Below are 19,087 nucleotides of genomic sequence, written 5' to 3' on the forward strand. Positions count from 1 at the left end.
CATCACACACCAACACCACACCATGTAACTCAATACTCCCCTAGAGAGAGACTTACATAAACATGACTATTGAAGGAATAATCTGTCTTTAATACAGACAGTCCTCTGAAAGAGATATTAGCTTTTTGAGCAGTGGGCACATACAAAGATCACATGCTTTAAATTGGCCTTCCTCATTGAACATTGTAGTAAAACTGCAGCCAAACGTCCACCAACCACAAATACACAGCCTGTACCTCAAGGCCAGGCGCTCACAGCTCCCGCATGTGTCTTCCTCTGAGACTCATGGGATAAAGCACTATTCAGACCCCGTCTAATCACACCCAGAATGTTTCACACACTGGCATTTCACAGATATTACAAGGACAGACAGGTGCACGCACACTCGCCAGACAAGAGCAAACCTCTGCTTTCAACAGTAGGTAATTGAGTAACAGTTGACCAGTGGAATGACCCATTGTGCTTAGCGTCACAGATCAGGCCATGAATCAGGCCGTGCCACTGAGGTCAGTTCTGCCACTCTCTCACATACACGTGTCATGACTATTTGCATCTGCTTTTGAATCTTATGTTTTGGTTTACTTTCACTTAATGGTTCTCTACTTCCTATAATATGGCATTATAGGAAGTAGGGAACCATTATGCTAGATGAGCAGGAGTGAGTACCTGAAAACCATATTTGAGTAAAAGTACAGATTCCTTACAGTGAAAACAACTCCATTACAAGTTACAAGTCCCCAATTCCAATACGAGTCAAAGTCTTATAGTATCTGATTTTAACAGTGCTTAATATTTTGCTCATACTGAATTTAGGCTCAAAGATGCTCTAGTCCTCAAACACCCAAGAGATGTGCCAGTGAAAATCAAGAAACAGATGATTTGTGGGGAAAGCAATTACATGTTTATCTTCTAAAATCAAAATAAAACTGAACACATCAATATTGCAATAAATCAAGGTTGACACAACAGCCTCTTAAACGTCTACAAACATACAAACGTCTACAAGTCTCAGTTAAGCTCAAATATTAAAAAAGAGCATAAGTAATATATATATATATCTATATATATATATAACTCTCTTCAATATATCCTGTTGTATTCTTTTCAATATAACAGATACATAAACTACTCTTAAGTAAAATTAAACAGTCAAAGCCTACCTGCACTGGACACACTGGTTTCGGCTTCGGTCATGTCCTCATCTCATAAATCAAACACCTGCGATTCAGCAACCACTAATGCACTCGCGTTGGTGTAGAGTAGCCTTGTTGACAATTTTGGGTGAGTAAGGGCAAAACGCACAAGATATAGTGCCTTCAATACCCTGTAGATGGCAATATCTCACTTCTTTTGTAGCATAAATAAACTTCTGCAGAAAAAGTTAGGTGCCATGCAAAATGTAATTGCATTGCTCATCATAAATGTATTGGAGTGCATACTTCTTAAAAAATGCAGTCTAGTAGAGAATAAAAGTTGCTCATATCTTTGATACTCATTAATACTACAAAGTAGCCAAAAAGATAATTAAGCACAGTAACTAATTAAATTTACTCAAATACTTGTAGATGAGTATTTGTTTAAATATTTTTTTAAATAAAAAGTTTTTAATTAAATTATTTTATTTTTTTTTGCTATGTAAATATGTGAAAAGATTCAATCACTAGTAGTCAACCATAACACCATAACATAAGTTCTGGTTGGATTTGTCGAGGTGAGGATCTCTCTCCTACTTTTTCTTATCTTCTAAAGTTGCACATAACTGTTTAAGTTAAAGGGATAGTTCACCCAAAAATGAAAATTTGATGTTTATCTGCTTACCCCCAGGGCATCCAAGATGTAGGTGACTTTGTTTCTTCAGTAGAACACAAATGATCATTTTTAACTCCAACTGTTGCTGTCTGTCAGTCGTATAATGCATGTCAATGGGAACTCCATCTATAAGAGTCAAAAAACATGCACAGACAAATCCAAATTAAACCCTGCGGCTCGTGACAACACACTGATGTCCTAAGATGATCGGTTTGTGTGAGAAACCGAACAGTATTTAACTGTAATTCAGACCTCACCAACCGGATGCTCAAGGCAGTTGGACATAGTGGTGTATTAGAGGTAAAAAATGATATCAATACTGTTCGGTTTCTTAAACATCAAATTTTAATTTTTGGGTGAACTATCCCTTTAAAAACCCTTCTATTAACACACTGTAAGAATGACAGGTGAGTTAACAGTGAAAGAATGCTGCTTTTCTGCCAATCATCCACTGTTAAAATAATGGTTTTCAGAAAAAATTGCGGTTACACTTTTTAATCACCTCTGAATGTTGAGGAATTGAATGAATCTCAAAACATTTTGGACCCCTTTTTACACTTGTATTTAGCATAATCCTATTTCAAATGAATCACTGACACAGATATTACAGATTCATAGTTAAATATAGAGAGAAAGAAATAACCAACAGAGATTCCAAGGAGTGGGAAACCAGGAGAGAGTTGGGTTCAATCTGGGCCGAAGACATTTTGATTTTACCAATAGAAAGTCTGTCATGATTTGGTGGGAAGATTTTTGAGGGTTTATTGAGATATATATATATATATATATTTATATTATTATTATCTTTTTTATTAACATAAAATTTGCCAAGATTCACAGGAAAAAAAATCCCAGACTTTCCAAATGGAAAATAATTTGATACCGGACATTAGGAGACCTCATCCGGACATAGAGAAATTCAATCCGTGCATAAAAAAAAACTAGTCTGACACATAAAATCTGAGATTTTTAGGATATTAAAAGAAGTTACTTTACTCGCTTTATTTTTTAAAATGTACTGTATCAGAACTGCAGCTGATTTCTAAGCTGAATTACATATAACTGTGACTAGGATGCAGAAATTACCCATGAAACATGATAAAATCCATGACGGTTCAAGGATAATCGTTGCATATTTGAGATCTTTGTCCAAAATCCACCGCTGGGTTTATTTACGGGGAAACGATGGTTCCCATGCTGTTCGTCAAAAAAGAGGAGGAAAAATATTTACAATAGAGGGTAAATCAATAAACTACACAGAATACAACAAAATCAAAACACAAATATTTTCCCAGCACTCCCACATTTTTGGCTGATACCCATAATGCTTCATTCCCTTCAGGCTAGAAGGCTTCTAAAAGTAAAAGAATGACATCGATTCAGTTTATTATTATTCATTAAAGCTGATATTTAACACATGTCAGTGTTTAATAATGTTTGCACAAGCTCTTAAGTATATTAAATGTACTCATATCAGATATCTTAAATATACTGTAGTTTAATAAATATTTTAAATGTTCTTTTCTTTTACCCTGGTATAGTGTCCAAAAAAGACATCTGATTCTTAGTGTGTTTTTAGATGGGTGCATTTGTGAATTTCGCAATAAAAATCATATATATATTACTAACTTGCAGTGAAATGATTGATTTAAAGACACAAAAAATATAATTTTCCATTTTGTAGTCACTGAACAATAAAGTTTGCAGAGCACATATGTTTTATTCTTAGGCTAGATCAAACCCTGAACCATTTGCATTCAGAAGTAAAGGCCCATCTCAAACCTAATACTCATACAAGGTGTTTCTTTATACATTTTGTTTTTCAGTGACAATGGTTTCCTTTAAGTAAAGCCTAATTTTTTTTCAGTGCACCTTGTTATTCATTCAGGTTGTAAAGCGAGTGACAGAGCAAAGACTGTCCTCCAACCTCGTGCCCAGGCTCCCAGAGCAATGACAAATGATACAGGAGATAAGGATTTATTAATGCCAAATAAAATTGTCATTATTAAAAGTGACCGATAGGAGAGGGCAGAAACTAAGGGTAATCATTTGGATCGCTGTAGTCGGGTCTGCTTTGACTAATGGACTGATGACGTATGCCGGAGCTTTTAGTGGGATGAAACGCCATTGATTAAATGTGTGTGGAAGAACGAGGAAGAGACAGAGGTGAAGGAGGTGTAGATATAAAAGCAAATGCAGATTGAGATCTTGTGTTACAGCAATAATCTCTAATGAGAAGAACTAGTTTACACACACACACGCATTTGTTTTTCATCATGGTGGGGACTTTCCATTAACTTTTATTGTTATTATACTGAACTAATAATATTTTCTGTCCCCTAACCCTACACGCAACCCTCTCAGAATCCTTTCTGCATTTTTAGATTTTCATTGAGATCTTATTTAGTTTGTTTATTAAGCTGTTTTCCTCTTGGAGAGTGTTGGCTGCTTCCCAACATGTAACTTATTTCAGGTTTTACTTTGCTTATGAGGACATTTGATCCCCATAATATAGAAACCAGAGCCAGACACACACACTTTGTCTCCGATTTTCGGTCTAATTCATTCATTCATGGCTTTAATGTGATCTGTTACCGTCTGCTTTTCCATTAGAGTTTCATTTATCACAAAGACAAAACACACGCTTACATCATCCCGGATGAACAGAACATCACCACTCTCTCATCTCGGTTACTCTGTCTGTATCTCTGTTTTTCAGGTGGATAAGGTATGTGGACACTCTTCAAACACGTCTTCAAGCACAGTAGGGACGTTTCCTCCGATTCCGGTCACACCTCCACCTGCCAACATCTCGCAGGACGTTCCAAGGCCAGATAAAATCGGCGTGTTGGCACACCTTCACAGGTTAGGCTGGATCCCAAGTTCTGTCACGAAGACTTATTTATTTAAAATTTAATATTATATATTGTTTGCCATATCATCTTCAAATTATTAGCCAACTACCCTTTTTTCTTAACAGTCCAATATTGAATTTTACCTGCTTTGTATAGTAAAAAGAGATGTAACTTTTTAATACTTTAAAAAAAAAAAAAAAAAAAAAAATCTTGCATAGAAAGAGATTATGATGTTTGAATCAGTTTAATCTGACCGATTCCAATAATAAAAGTACATGTTGACCAATATGACTATGACCACCGATACATTGTGCATCCACATTATTACCTCCTCTGTTGAGCCCATGATTTCTTGCTGTATGTATGTATAGCCACAAGCTTTGGTCAAACAGACACATTGACACATTCAGCAAGTGTCTCTAAAGACCCTGACTAAAAATATGCTACTGGACATTTAAGTGTCTTCAGACCCGGACCCACAAATTGCAGATACCCATCACTAAGTGGTAGGCTGGCAAGGACAGTGCTGTAACTGGCACTGAGACTGTTGCCTGCAGGAACACAGAGAGATAAATGAATTAGAGGGAGTGCAGGAGTCAGTGGAGGAGAGGACAGCAAACACTCATCACCATACCAATGACATCATCTCTGCACCAAGAGTCATGGAGATGCTCTGACCAGCAAGCCAGGACATTTCTAAATTTAACAAAATTAAATGGCTTTTCAATGGGTTGCTAGAGTGCTCTATCATTAAGACACGTCAGAGGTCAGAATATACTAAAAGTAATGTGTTACGTCCATGTTGATCCTCCAACGATATGCATAATAACTCAACAGCATGGTAAAAATGCCATTCAAAATCTCCATTGTGAAATGGACCTTATCAATAACGTGTAAAACTTTCAAGCTCTGAGGTTGTAAATGCATTTTTCCATCTTCATTTTCTTACCCTCAGTTCGTTCTACCCGCTCTAAAGCCGTAAGATATCTTTGTGTGAGGAACAGACCAAACTTGAAACTTAATTTAAAAGACTACACCACTTAAAATCCACCAATCAGAGAAGTCATAGATACCAGGATCGCAGCAGTCATCAGCCAGTTTTTGCAAGGCTATTGGAGGCCAGCTGGGTAACATTAAGAAGCTAATATGGTTCAGTTAATATTATGGTTGGATTTATAAAGACATTAGTTGTGTTTTCTGAAGCATTAAAGTGCCCCTATTATGCTATTTTAAATGTTCCTAATTTTGTTTTGTGCATCCAAGGTCAAAAACACTTAATTTTCTCACAATAATTACACAATTACACAATAATTTTCTCATAATATAGATTGCACATCACCTCATTTCTCAGAGTCGATTTGTTTTTGAAAACGATTTGTTTGAAGGTTCAGTCTCTCTAAATCCCTCCTTTCCAAGAGCCTACTCTGCTCTGATTGGTCTAGCACTTATAGCGCGTATCGGAAACAAAATGTGTATTACCATATCTGAATTTCAGCTCCGGAGGCTTCCTCAGCACTTGATACACAGTGATAAGGACTGTAACGATTGCGTCAGATTTTCTGCATCAATTCCAATGAGAGTCCTCATCCTCGACAACTCTAACCAAACTCTTCCAGGCCTCAGCTACAGCTACAGTGTTTGAGGGTGGGTCCAAATAGACATTGTTCATGGGCAGCCAATGAAGACCATAAGTTGGTATTATGCAAATTTTACATTGTTATGTAGGTATGTAACAAGACGTGAGTCTGGAATTGCTGATGACTCATTTCTTCAGTTCAGAATCTATTCTTTCTTTCTATTACACACTGCATGAAAGGTAATATTTGAAAAAGCATAATAGGGGCACTTTAAAGCAACATAAAAACCCAGACTGATTCAATTTTATAATTTGCAGTGCTTGCAGTTAATTCCTTCAAAATGTTAAATACACATCTTTTTTTAATATTCTAAAACTTTTTATTGCAATCTCAGAGCTTGGTTTTTAACCCTTGAAAGTTTTCTGAAATGTCTGTTGAGAAATTGGTTAAAAAGTACTTCCGGAATCTAAGTTGGTGGTTGCTGTTGAGTTTTATTGCTACTGTGATGTAACTCATCTTCCAGGTTCTGGTTTGCATGTGCATGAGTGGTTTTTAATTTTCCCCATGGTCATGATTTTTCTCTTCCTCTCTCACCATCATCCCCTTCCCCTGTTTTGTTGCCCTTTGGTTTCTTCCATCTCTCTGTCCTCCCCTCCAAACTGCTTGCCTCATCCTCCTCTGGACTGTTCCATTGTCTTGTACTGGGGGGGTTTGACCGTTCTCAGTTCACTCCCTCTGAAAACCTCCAAGAGCGATAGAAGTAGAACTCTGAAAAAGGTTGCACGGTAAGCATGAATGCATTTACTAAGAATTGCATTTATTTCTGATTATCTTTCTTTAAAATGTGTCTGTGTGTGTGCTAACCTTGGGTAATGTAGGTTAGCTCCGCCTCTTTTCTACACACATACTACCTTACCAGTTAGGGTTTTCACACTATTACTCTTAGTGCTGATCTTTTAGATTTTGGTTTGTTTGTTTGCTGTGAAACCTGAAAGGTTGTACCCAAATCTGCTCATAAAGGGTCTGGACTGCGGTTCTTGTATGATTCACATTTGGTACGAATGCAGTCTGGCCTAATTTTTGCATGTCACCCACTAATGTTAACATAATTTGTTGTTCGATATCGACTCTGGATGACAGAAACGTTTCAAAATGTGGGCTGTTTGGAGAGGGATGGAATTGAACTTAGGTTCAGATCAAGCAAACAAATCAAAGTGTGAAAACAGTCTTTGTAATTATAACTTCAGAATACCCGATTGGTTCCTTACTAAGCATGTGACTCGTAACGACCCCCCTCCATGCTGTGGCCTATGGACAGTATATTTTACTTTATTTTTCATAGACTTAATTAATATAATATTATATAATCAAATGCCTCAAAACAGATGCCTAAAGCTTTTGTTAGCAATAGAATTTCTCTGAGTTTTGTCTTTTTTGAACCTTTATGTCTTAATGTTATTTATCGTTTTTTCATCTATATGTCTTGTTTATTTGTTGATTTGTGTTATAGAGAGTTTACAGGCTACATCTCCCGATACAAGTCCTTCTTCGCAATACTTCCAGAGACGTTGTGTGAAGGAGAGATGGGCGTCGATGAGCTCACGTGTTGGAGTGGAGACGACGTGGTCAAAAGGTGAGACGTTCAGGGTGTACAAATAAATTACTTTTTTTAATTATAAAGTTCTCACTTTAATTCTGGTTAGGGCACTGTAAGATGGACTGTGTGAGTGCACTTAACATTACGTTCAATTTAGAACTAAATATTTATATTTTTTCTTCAACATGCATAAAATAATCATTTAAACCAGCCTAAGCTGGTTTGCAGGACTTAACTGGTCTCCCTTAGCCTGGTCATGCTGGTCTGTTGGCTCGTTTTAGAGGAGTTTGGGGCACTTTTCAGCTTTAGGCTGGAAGACCAGGGGCCAGTTGCATAAACTTAGCCACTATGTTAAGACTGTGTCTTAAGAACTAGTTTGACCAACTTGTCGTTAATCAAGCAGTAATCAGTTTTACTTTTCCAATTCCAATTAGACCAATCAACCTTTTTATGTAACTGACTTTAAAAAACTAGGACCATTCTTAAAGGAAAAAATTAGATGATTAACTTTCAGGTTAGTTTATGTAACCAGCCACAAATTAGGCTGGTTTTAGTGTGTTTTTCAGCAGCGTAAACTCGAAGTTAAGCATTCAGTGGTTTGCCGGGTCCCATCTGGCTAGGGTCTGGTATGTGCATGTGGGCTCTCAAGAACAAAGAAACACATCATTGCAAATAATCACTCAGGAAGGTACAGATGGAAAAGCCAAACACACCCACAGAGCTCCTCCATTAACGAGAAATTACCTTTGGGCCGCACTGACTGACTCCTAATAGATTTATAACAAATCTGTTGCCCCTCAGAGAGAAGTGTTTACTTTTGAGAATGGATGTCTGGCTCCAATTTCATGCTTCAAAAGATAACTCACTCTAATGACCAATGACAAACGACTTAACTGATGTAAGGTAACAGAGTATTGCGGTTGCATTAACAGCCAGGAGATGTTGAAGATGCCATGTTTTGATTTCTTTGTTTTTTTCCCTTTCCTTCTCGCTATCTCTCTCACCAAATTCTTTGTCTCCGAGCAATTTGGAGTGGTTATATAGCGCCAAGGCTGTTTTTGTGGTGTTTGTGGCCCAACGAAAGTCTCTTTCTCTCACATCCATCACTCTCTCCTTCTCAGATAGGTCACGTGGCAAATGGCGATCTGTATTTCATTTCCCTGTTGGCTTCACTTCTTAAGCACCATCAGCAGAACATGCAATTATGACAATATTCTCTCTCTTTCTCTCCCTCACTCGCACTCGTTCCGTCCCCTCGTACCCAAATGTGGTTGCCCTTCCAAATGTGGTCTCTATAGCAACCAACCAAATCCAGGCCATCAACAATGTTGTGCGCGAGAGAGAAAAAGAGAGATAGATAGGAATAATCTATATATGGCTCTCCTCCATATTAATGCCCTTATCAAAAGTACTGGTGTGGTACCATAGATGGTGATACTATGGTACTTTGATGTACAGTATTCTATGGTATTGAATTATTTATCTACTCTGCTGTTCAGTGCTTGCCTTTAAAGGATTAGTTCACTTTCAAATGAAAATTAGCCCAAGCTTTACTCACCCTCATCATAAACATTTACTCCACACCGCTCCGGGGGTTTAATAAAGGCCTTCTGAAGCGAAGCGATGTGTTTGTGAAAAAAAAATAAAAAATAAAAATAAATATATATATATATATATATATCCATGTTTAACAAGTTATGAAGTAAAATATCTAGCTTCCACCAGACAGCCTTCCATATTCAAGTTACAAAGAAAGAATAAACTAGCGTCGCGTCACTGCTGAGATCCACCTGCATTTGATGGGTTGGCGGGTGTTAATGTCATGCCCTGCTGGTATTAGTCTAAATTATTACAGAATATGTACATACATCATTTATAATAATTTAAAAATTACAGGGAATTGGCAATGTTATCTAAACAGAAAAGTTATTTCTGTGGTGAAGCAAATTATTACATTTTAGTGTAAAATTATGAACAAAATTATGAAAAAAGCATGCACTAGTGAGTCATTCCCATAAGACCAGGAACGTGTATTAAAGTAAACAGGGTTGATTTAGATTTCATGTTGACTTGAAGCAGCATGTAAGGATTGTGATCTCCAGTGAAAACACATACTCTCTACTGCAGTCCAAGAAAAAAAAAAAGTTGTCTTTTCTTCATCCCTGTTTCTGTTTGTCTCTCTCTTTTTTTATTTACACAATTAATCAGTCTTTGAAATTTGGCTTAACAATTTGCTTCCAACAGAACAGTCTGTCTGTCAGCGGGATGCAGAACAGAAATAATACCAAAAGTATTTGTAGCATTTTTTGACTATTTGGAATGAATGTTTGAATGTGAATGTCTAGACTCGTTTAGACCAGTTAGAAATCAAATAAACCCACTTTACGGTGGCTTTTCAGCAGGGTACTCAATGAATCATCCAGGGTCACTGTCTTTGACTCCACTGGATGCTCTTTCCCATTTGGATTGGTGTTACTCCAAGCTCTCTGCTGTCTCCAAGAGTCTCACTTTGTATCCTTTTAAAAATTCATATGTTTTTCACCACAACTCTTGCTTAGTTGGCTTGTGTGGTGTAACGGCTAAATATATGGGCTGGTAACCAAAAGGCTGTAGGTTCAAATCACTTGGACAATCCATAAGCCATCACCGTGGTGTGCTTTAGCACACTTCATTCAAGTGGATCTGTCCCAGACTCATTTGGATAAAAACGACATTACAGGACTGCTCCTTAACAGTTCCTGCCAGAGCTTTCCTCTCCACTGTGGGCACCAAATCACACCTGCGAATGGATTGATTGATGATCTCTCATTCCAGTTTAGATTTAGATAGATCCTTTAACCTAAGATTTGATCCCCACTGGTCCCAGAACTCAATTCCAAATTGAATAACCTCCTTAAGTACATGATTTGAAATCTTCCATCTTTGTACATGAGCACTTGGTTCTGGACACAATTACCAAAGGTCAACTGTAATGCTGTAATATCTACTTTTCAATATATACTACAATACTTTACCATACTATTGTAACATGTAGTCCACTGAGGGCAAGTTGAATGTAGAACCCATGTGCAGTTTATTGATGCAGTATAATCTAAGGTGAACAAACAAGACAATGACTGAAGCAAACTTGACTGAGAACATAACATAGACTTGAGTATAAATGTGGACTTGACCTGACTTGACAACACTGACAGCAGGTTACAACATCAATACACCTCAAGGAACAATAGGAACAAGAGGGCTATACACACACACACAAGGACTAATGACTAACACCTGAATAAACACCTGAATACAATGAACCAAAGAACCAATGAGAATGTGACATAAAACAAGGGAACAATCAGAACATGACACATGAGACTAGGGAAGCACATGGCAGGATCACATGATGGGATCATGTGAATCACATGACAAAACCAGGAAACAAAGGACCCGAGACTACAAAATACGAAGAACCATGAACATGGAACAAAAAATATATATTTACAGTGCTGGGTAGAAACTGATTACATGAAATCTGGGTATGTTACATTTTAATACAATTACATACTCGTAATCAGACTACAGTTACTTTTTTGAATGATTACATGATTACATGTTTTTCTCACAGTGGCAATAAATTATTCAGAATTCATTGATTCTCCCTACTACAAGATAAATGGTATATATTTTAATCTTTTTTTAAGTAATTGTTTTGTTTTGATTGTTTTCATTTTAAAATTTGTATGATTTAATTACGTAAAGGTGCAATATGTAATATTTTTGCAGTAAAATATCCAAAAACCACTAGGCCAGTGTTATATATTTTGTTCACTTGAGTACTTACAATATCCCAAATGTTTCCAACTATTTGTAAATCGTGAGAAAATTGCAACTTTAACCAAGGCTCCGGGGCGTTTCATCATACCTGTGTTACCCTTGGTTTCCGGTTTTATTTTGTAGAAACACCAAAGACGCTTTAAAATATTACACGTTTTAATAGACAAAGGAACAACTGTTTTTATATATTTATAGACATAAAATGAATTGTTATATAGCTCAACGCATTTAGTCTTATTGTTTAAATCAATTTTCTTGATATTTTTTTCGAGTACCATGCTTCACCATGCCTCAGAGAAAAACACTATTTTGTGAAGTAGCTAACATAGCATAATCAGATGCAGCTTTATTTTTATTAACAGTAATACATAATTTTCTCCATCATACAATATGTTTTAAAATGAATTGCATGCCATTTATCAACACATGACATCCAATATTTAATATGATATTCTAAAATCGATCAATCTTACTGCATTGTGTAACAGTGTCTCTGTGCAGCCGCCGAGCGAACACACAGAGTAACGTTATAACATCTTCAACACACTCAAGTGTATCTAATATGATAAACAGAGCTGTGTTACCTCATATGCATGACTGGAAAAGCGGAAGCGGCGCTGGCGACTGTGTCATAATAAAAGTTCTGCTTGTGAGGCGTGTGTTGCACAATCGCTCCAGCATCCTCGTTCAGCTCCAACAACACTCTGTCCCGCTCTGCTTCATACTACAGTAACGTTAATAATCACATCCATGAACATGATTTCTTCCCGACTCCAATCCCTATTCTTTTGCACCGTCCGATGGAGACCACATGTCCCAGGATTCCGCTCTCAAACTTGGCTTCATCAAGCTATGGCTTTGTTTTGAATGGGCCTCTAGCAACCTCTAGCAGACAAAATTATTACATATTGTACCTTTTAATGGCTTTTCATTAAGCCGTCAAACTCCAGCCTGACATAATGTAATATTTAACGCATTTAATGTTGTTGATAAAGAATGGAATCTATTTTCTTTCTCTTTATATTTTTATATCAATATGGTACAAGATTTTCTTATTCAAATCAATGTGATAAATGTGTTATGTCAAAAGTAATCTAAAAGTAATCAACATGTAGTCAGATTATATTACCTTATGTAGTGGATTACATTACTAACTACAATTTTTGTCATGTAATTTGGAATCAGTAACTGATTACAATTTGTAAGTAATCTACCCAGCACTGTCAATGGATAAACATGCATTTTGCTAGCAAGGATTTTTTTCTAAGTGACAACCATATTACAGCTATGTTTTTTAGCTCATTTCTTTCTGTGGTTATGGCCGGTTAGAATAAAAAGAACAGAGATGTGATTAATCACTTTTTTTTTGCATCATGCCTGGTTAGGACATTGAGTTAATGTCGTGAAAGTGGACAATTAAAGGGAAGGTTCACCCAAAACTGAGAGTTCTATTATCTACTCACCTTTGTGTCTTTCCAATCCTGTTTAACTTTATTATTGGAAACAAAAATATATTATGTTTTTATTTGTTTGTTTTTTGGTCCATAGGGTGAATGTCAAAGGGGTCTTTTTTGTAGGACAACATCAGAGTGAGTAAATTAAAGCAATATTCACTTTTTTTCAGTAAACCATCCCTTTAAAGTGGTGGTTCAATGCAATTTCACTTTTTTAACTTTAGTTAGTGTGTAATGTTGCTGCTTGAGCATAAACAGTATCTGCAAAGTTACAGCGCTGAAAGTTCAATGCAAACGGAGATATTGTCTTTTAAAGTTATGGCAGTTTATTGCCTACAAAAACGCCTGGTTTGGACTACAATGAGCTTCTTCCCAGGTTGGTGACATCATAAACCCTTGCTATTAACATAAACACACCCCTGGGAACACGCAACAAAGTGGGCGAGACCACGTTGCACAGTATAATGGAAGCAGAAGAGTTGTTTACACCGAACGCGTGAAAAGATAATAGAACCCATTATAATCTGTGATATTTTCTACACTGGATGCGATGCTGAAGACATCTACCAGAATCTACACGAGTTCAATGCTGGTTTTACACAAAGGCTTTTACTGAAAGATGAAGCAGTTCCCACTTTAAAAGCAGAAGCTGCTGTTTATTGGCTTCAAAGTACGTTTTATTGTTTGTACGTCTTTTAAATGTATAGTTCTGTTGCTATTTTTAATGCACCAAGGACATAATAAACAAAGAGCAACTCGTTTTTGCTAGCCAGTTAGCTAAGTTCTAGTGCAACAAACACCAACAAACGTCTCTGTTCATAGACAAACAGTTGTTCATGCTATATTAAACGCTACCTTTGCAAAAATGTGACTACTCAGTCATGTATTTGGCTACAGTAAAGCTTTAATCAGGATAAAACTGTATATTGAAAGCTAACAAACAGCAGTGACAGCTTATCTAAACACTTTGACACAAATACTAAATGAAATACCATTCATAAACGTCCTTTAAAAGCTGTGATTGCAGAGGTTCTGCTTTTTCCTCTTCATCTGGGTCTGATTTGGCTCAATTTGATACAGCAATATAGGCGCTATTATTTACATTTCCCCTGAAGCGCTAACTACGAATGGTAAGGGGCGTGGCGTTTCCGGATGCTTCAGCGAATCACGATACACTGGGCCAGCTACCAACCTGCTGACCAATCTGAGCACATTGCGTATTTCGGAGGGAGTGGCTTCATAGAAGCAGGAAGTCAAACGAGCCGTTCATATGACAGTGGAAACAGAGGTGTAGCATAAATGTAAAATATATGAAAAATACAGCGTTTTCAAAAAAACAAAGCACTAAAGCATGTTAAACTGTGCCCCCAAAACACAATCAAGCCTAGAAAAAAAAAAACACTGAACCACCCCATTTAAGTTTTATTCATACTGACAGAGATTTCATCTCTGTAGATCACTATAGTAAGTCTCTGTACTTTTTTTGTAAAATGTAAAAAGAGGTGGACTACATGGTCTGTGCTTCCATTTGTAGTCATTACATCATGTCACTGCTCATTTGTAATCAGTCACGCATGTTGTTTCAAATCACTGAAACTCGTTGAAACAAACCACTGTCAGTGTGAAACCATGCTAGCCACAGAGAGGTAGTCAGAAGTAGATATTTATAAAAAGACGAGACTCAAAGACCAGACTGATTCCTGGCGTTACAATGCAGTGACAACCTCTGAAGGTGAGGTGTGGATGGGGTCGTCCTGCCGAAGAATGCTGGGAGGTCTCTCAAGGGCCGCTGTGCTGAATCTGGGTCCCCCGCGGCCTGGAGCCGGAACAAAGGGCCTCCTGTGAGCTCTGTGTGGGAAACAGTGGAGGAGAGAATCTCAACGCCCAGCCTGGGAATGTGCCCTCTAAATACATGGAGCAAAACCCATACAGAGAGAATAAATATTGCACACACACATGGATGTTAGACTGTCTCTTTCTCTGTAATGGTGTCACATCGCTTCATCAGTCAAATCTCTGTACGTGAAGGTTCATGTTCATGCACAGATCACTTCAAAGGATGTCAGAGGGGATGGGGACTTGATTTCTCATTTTTCAACTCTTTCATGCTAGGCTTCTGGAAAACTCAGCAGTCGATATCAGACATGAAATGATTGTGTATTTGCGTGTACGTGAGTGTCTGTCCATGCGTGTCCATTCTCTGGTCATGGTTCTGCAGGATTTGGGGATGTTTGGTCAGAGATTCTGAATGCCACAGATTTTTATGCCCTCACGACAAACCAGTTGTTTACCATTCACACATCTGGAAGCCATTCAGTCACCCTGATCTGCTCTCTTTCTCTCTCTCTCTCTGCTTCCTTCTTTTCTCCTACTATCTCAGTTCCTTGTTTTGTGTCTTCCTCTGTGTGTGGCCCTCATCCACAGATCACACAACAGAGACACATTTAAAGTCATCTTCGGTGAAGACTATCATCGATTTTGTTTGTCTCTTGGTTGAAAGAAATTCTGGAAATGGTGATGCTCAATATGACTGCTTTAGGAAGGAAAGTCCTTCTATTAGATTAAAAATCCAATTGCCTTTTGGGTTAGCAGATATCAATTTTATTTTATCGTAATTTTTGGTAGCATTAGTTTAGGGTTGAATTCTCACCAATAACTAGTTGCTTATTAGCATGCATATTACTAAGATTATTAGCACTTATAAAGCACATATTAATGCCTTATTCTGCATGACCATATTCTACTTCCCTTAAAGCCTACTCAATACCTAAACATAAAAACTACCTTACTAAGTCTTAATAACTATTAATAAGCAGTAATTAAGAGTTTATTAAGACAAAAGTCATAGTTAATAGTAAGAATTGGACCCTAATCTAAAGTGTGACCATTTATTTATTTATTTATTTATTTATTTATTAATTATTAGTTTTAAAAAACATTCTTTGGTACCCGCAACTGACAGTTACCTGCTTTCAAACCCTCTTCTCCTCAAAACTTCTTTATTTTATTTTATTTTATTTTATTTTATTTTATTTTATTTTATTTTATTTTATTTTATTTTATTTTATTTTATTTTATTTTATTTTATTTTATTTTATTTTATTTTATTTTAAAATACTGCAAATACTTTAAGACTACATGCTGTTTTTAAATACCTCCATATTAATATCAGTTTGTAACTTTCAAGAATTATATTATTAAATTAAATTGCAAAAGAGTATTTTTGGTTTGGGGTTGTAATTATAATTAGCTTTATTTAATTAGTCTAATTAGTCTTTAGTGTGTCTTCCTCACTTGGATAGCTGTGTGTATGAGTGTGTAATAAGTGGTCATATTGAATAATGTAAGTCAAGCCAGCTCAGAGCACACTGGGATAGAGGACACCCGACACATTCCCATGACCCTATACATACTGTGGACCAGAACACACACGCACAAGCAAGCTATTGTCTTGTAGGTTATTGTCTTCGGTCACTACAGTCACATTGACAAATAGAGACAAAGAGAGTGAAACTTTGCTTTTTTATCACATTTTTAGACTGTTTTGTGGAGACAGTGTAAAATTAGCTTTAATTGATTGTTTTCTTAGTTGATTAGCCCTGACGAGCGTGTTTGTAGTTCCCTATCGGTGCTTTTTTTCTGGCTTTTATGTTTGCTTTGTTCTAATTAACAACACTGTTCTCACATCCTTGTTACGCTCTGCGTTCTGGAACCCGTGAGACTAGCACGTTCTGGAACGTGCTTCTGGCGAAAGGACAAAAACAATCCTCCCCTTATATAAGACCCTGAATTTAATTATCTGAATCAATCCAGGGAGTGACTCAGACAATTCTATTCCACATTTCATTCCAGAGACGCATGACTGAATCAGATACGATAACATCACCTCTGGGCCCTTCGGATGCAATCCACACATGGTGTTGAAAATCAGAAGTTCGTACAAGAGACATTACAGGCTCATCAGCGCCAGAGCTGTAGTATAGACGCTGAGTTCATTTGGGAGTTGGTCAGTCTGGTTGGATTTTTGACCTCGTGGAGAGAAAGGGAAAAACAAGTGGAAAATCTGTTGAATGTAATGTGGCAAGATAAAAGAATTTTAAAAATGTTATTATTTGCCCAGACCGGAATATTTCCCCTGGCTGGATATTGGCCACATGTTGTTGTTGTGTTAGCAATTATTGGATGAATGTTTTTTATCTGAATATATTTGCGAGGTGAATTCTCATAGTCCTGCTCCAATGTAGTCAAAGCAGTACATTCTGAGGTATTTGTGGTATCACTTTACAATAAACTTCAGTTAACATTAGATAATGCATTAGGTATTATCATGATGACTTTATTAACCTTAATTCCTACATATATTAATACATTTTTAATTTGTATAAATTATTATTCATTTATGAGCAACCACAAATTAGCAACAATTGTACACTACCATTCAAAAGTTTGGGGTCAATACGATTTTTTTGTATTATTATTATTAGTATTTTTAATTAAAGAAGTCTCTTTAATTAAAGAAGAAGTAATTTGATCCTGTAATGGCAAAGATGAATTCTCATCAGCCATTACTCCAGTCTTCAGTGTCAAGTCAAGTCATCTTTATTTATATAGCGCTTTATAGAATACAGGTTGTTTCAAAGCAGCTTTACAGTTCAGTTCTTTTCAATAACTGTATAAAAATCATCAAATATGAAATTAGTTCAATTCAGCTAAAATTTTCTATATAAAGTGTAACATGATCCTTCAGAAATCATTTTATTTGATGCTCAAAAACATTTCTTATTATTATCAATGTCGAAAACAATTGTGCTGCTTAATATTTTTTTATAACCATGACAAATTTTTTCAGGATTATTTGATGAATAGAAAAGTTGAGGGAGAACAGCATTTATTTGAAATAGGAATATATTTGATACATATATATTATTGTCAAATCATTGAATTCAGGTGTTGCAATCACTTCCATGGCCACAGATGTATAAAATCAAGCACCTAGGCCTGCAGACTGCTTCTACAAACATTTGTGAAAGAATGTGTCGCTCTCTCAGTGAATTCAAGCATGGTATCGTGATAGGTTGCCACCTGTGCAATAAGTCCATTCATGAAATTTACTCACTAATAAATATTCCACGGTCAACTGTTAGTGTCTGAGTTGCTGTTGTTCCCAATTGCTTCTACTTTGTTATGATACCACCAAGTGGTAGGCCACATAAAATCACAGAGCGGGGTCAGTGCATGCTGAGGCGCACAGTGCGCAGAAGTCACCAACATTCTGCAGAATCAATAGCTATAGACCTTCAAACTTCGTGTGGCCTTCAGATTAGCTCAAGAACAGTGCATAGAGAGCTTCATGGAATGGGTTTCCATGGCCGAGCAGCTGCATACAAGCCTTTCATCACCAAGTGCAAAGCATCGGATGCAGTGATGTAAATCACACTGCCACTGGACTAGAGCAGTGGAGACGTGTTCTCTGGAGTGACGAATCACGCTTCTCTGTCTGGCAATCCAATGGATGAGTCTGGGTTTGGCGGTTTCCAGGAGAATGGCACTTGCCTGACTACATTGTGCCAAGTGTAAAGTTTGGTGGAGGGGGATTATGGTGTGAGGTTGTTTTTCAGGGGTTGGGCTTGACCCCTTAGTTCCAGTGAAAGGAAGTCTTAACCCTTTGAAGCATACGATCACCTCTCCAATATTCAAATCCATCAGTTACAACCCCCCAATACAATACAACCATACCAACATCCAACCCCCCAACCCCCCCCCCCCCCCCCCCCCCAAAAGTTGAAACCAAATCTACGCCCTTGCTTGCGCGCTTTGGCTGGCGCTAAACCACAGACTGACACACGCAGCACTTTTCATATATTACAAATATGCAGTGTTTTCAACCACATAATGTTTATTTTAGCTTTCAGACATTTAAATTCACATAAGTACTAACAAAACAATACATTTACAGTTTGTAAAATACACATT

At 37.0% G+C, this 19,087-nt stretch overlaps 1 protein-coding gene across 2 annotated transcripts in view; it reads left to right on the plus strand.

The window, feature by feature from the left end:
* gpc5c (glypican 5c) overlaps nt 1-19,087 on the plus strand; it is a 170,279-nt gene that overhangs the window by 55,923 nt on the left and 95,269 nt on the right. The window contains exons 4-6 of one of the 2 annotated variants that reach the window (XM_067363461.1): nt 4,529-4,674; nt 6,967-7,026; nt 7,752-7,874. In XM_067363461.1, coding sequence (XP_067219562.1) covers nt 4,529-4,674; nt 6,967-7,026; nt 7,752-7,874 — 329 coding nt within the window. The remainder of the gene's footprint in view (nt 1-4,528; nt 4,675-6,966; nt 7,027-7,751; nt 7,875-19,087) is intronic. The other variant, XM_067363462.1, reaches the window with a different exon arrangement.

This window comes from Chanodichthys erythropterus, chromosome 16 (genome assembly GCF_024489055.1).
Source record: "Chanodichthys erythropterus isolate Z2021 chromosome 16, ASM2448905v1, whole genome shotgun sequence".
NCBI lineage: Eukaryota > Metazoa > Chordata > Actinopteri > Cypriniformes > Xenocyprididae > Chanodichthys > Chanodichthys erythropterus.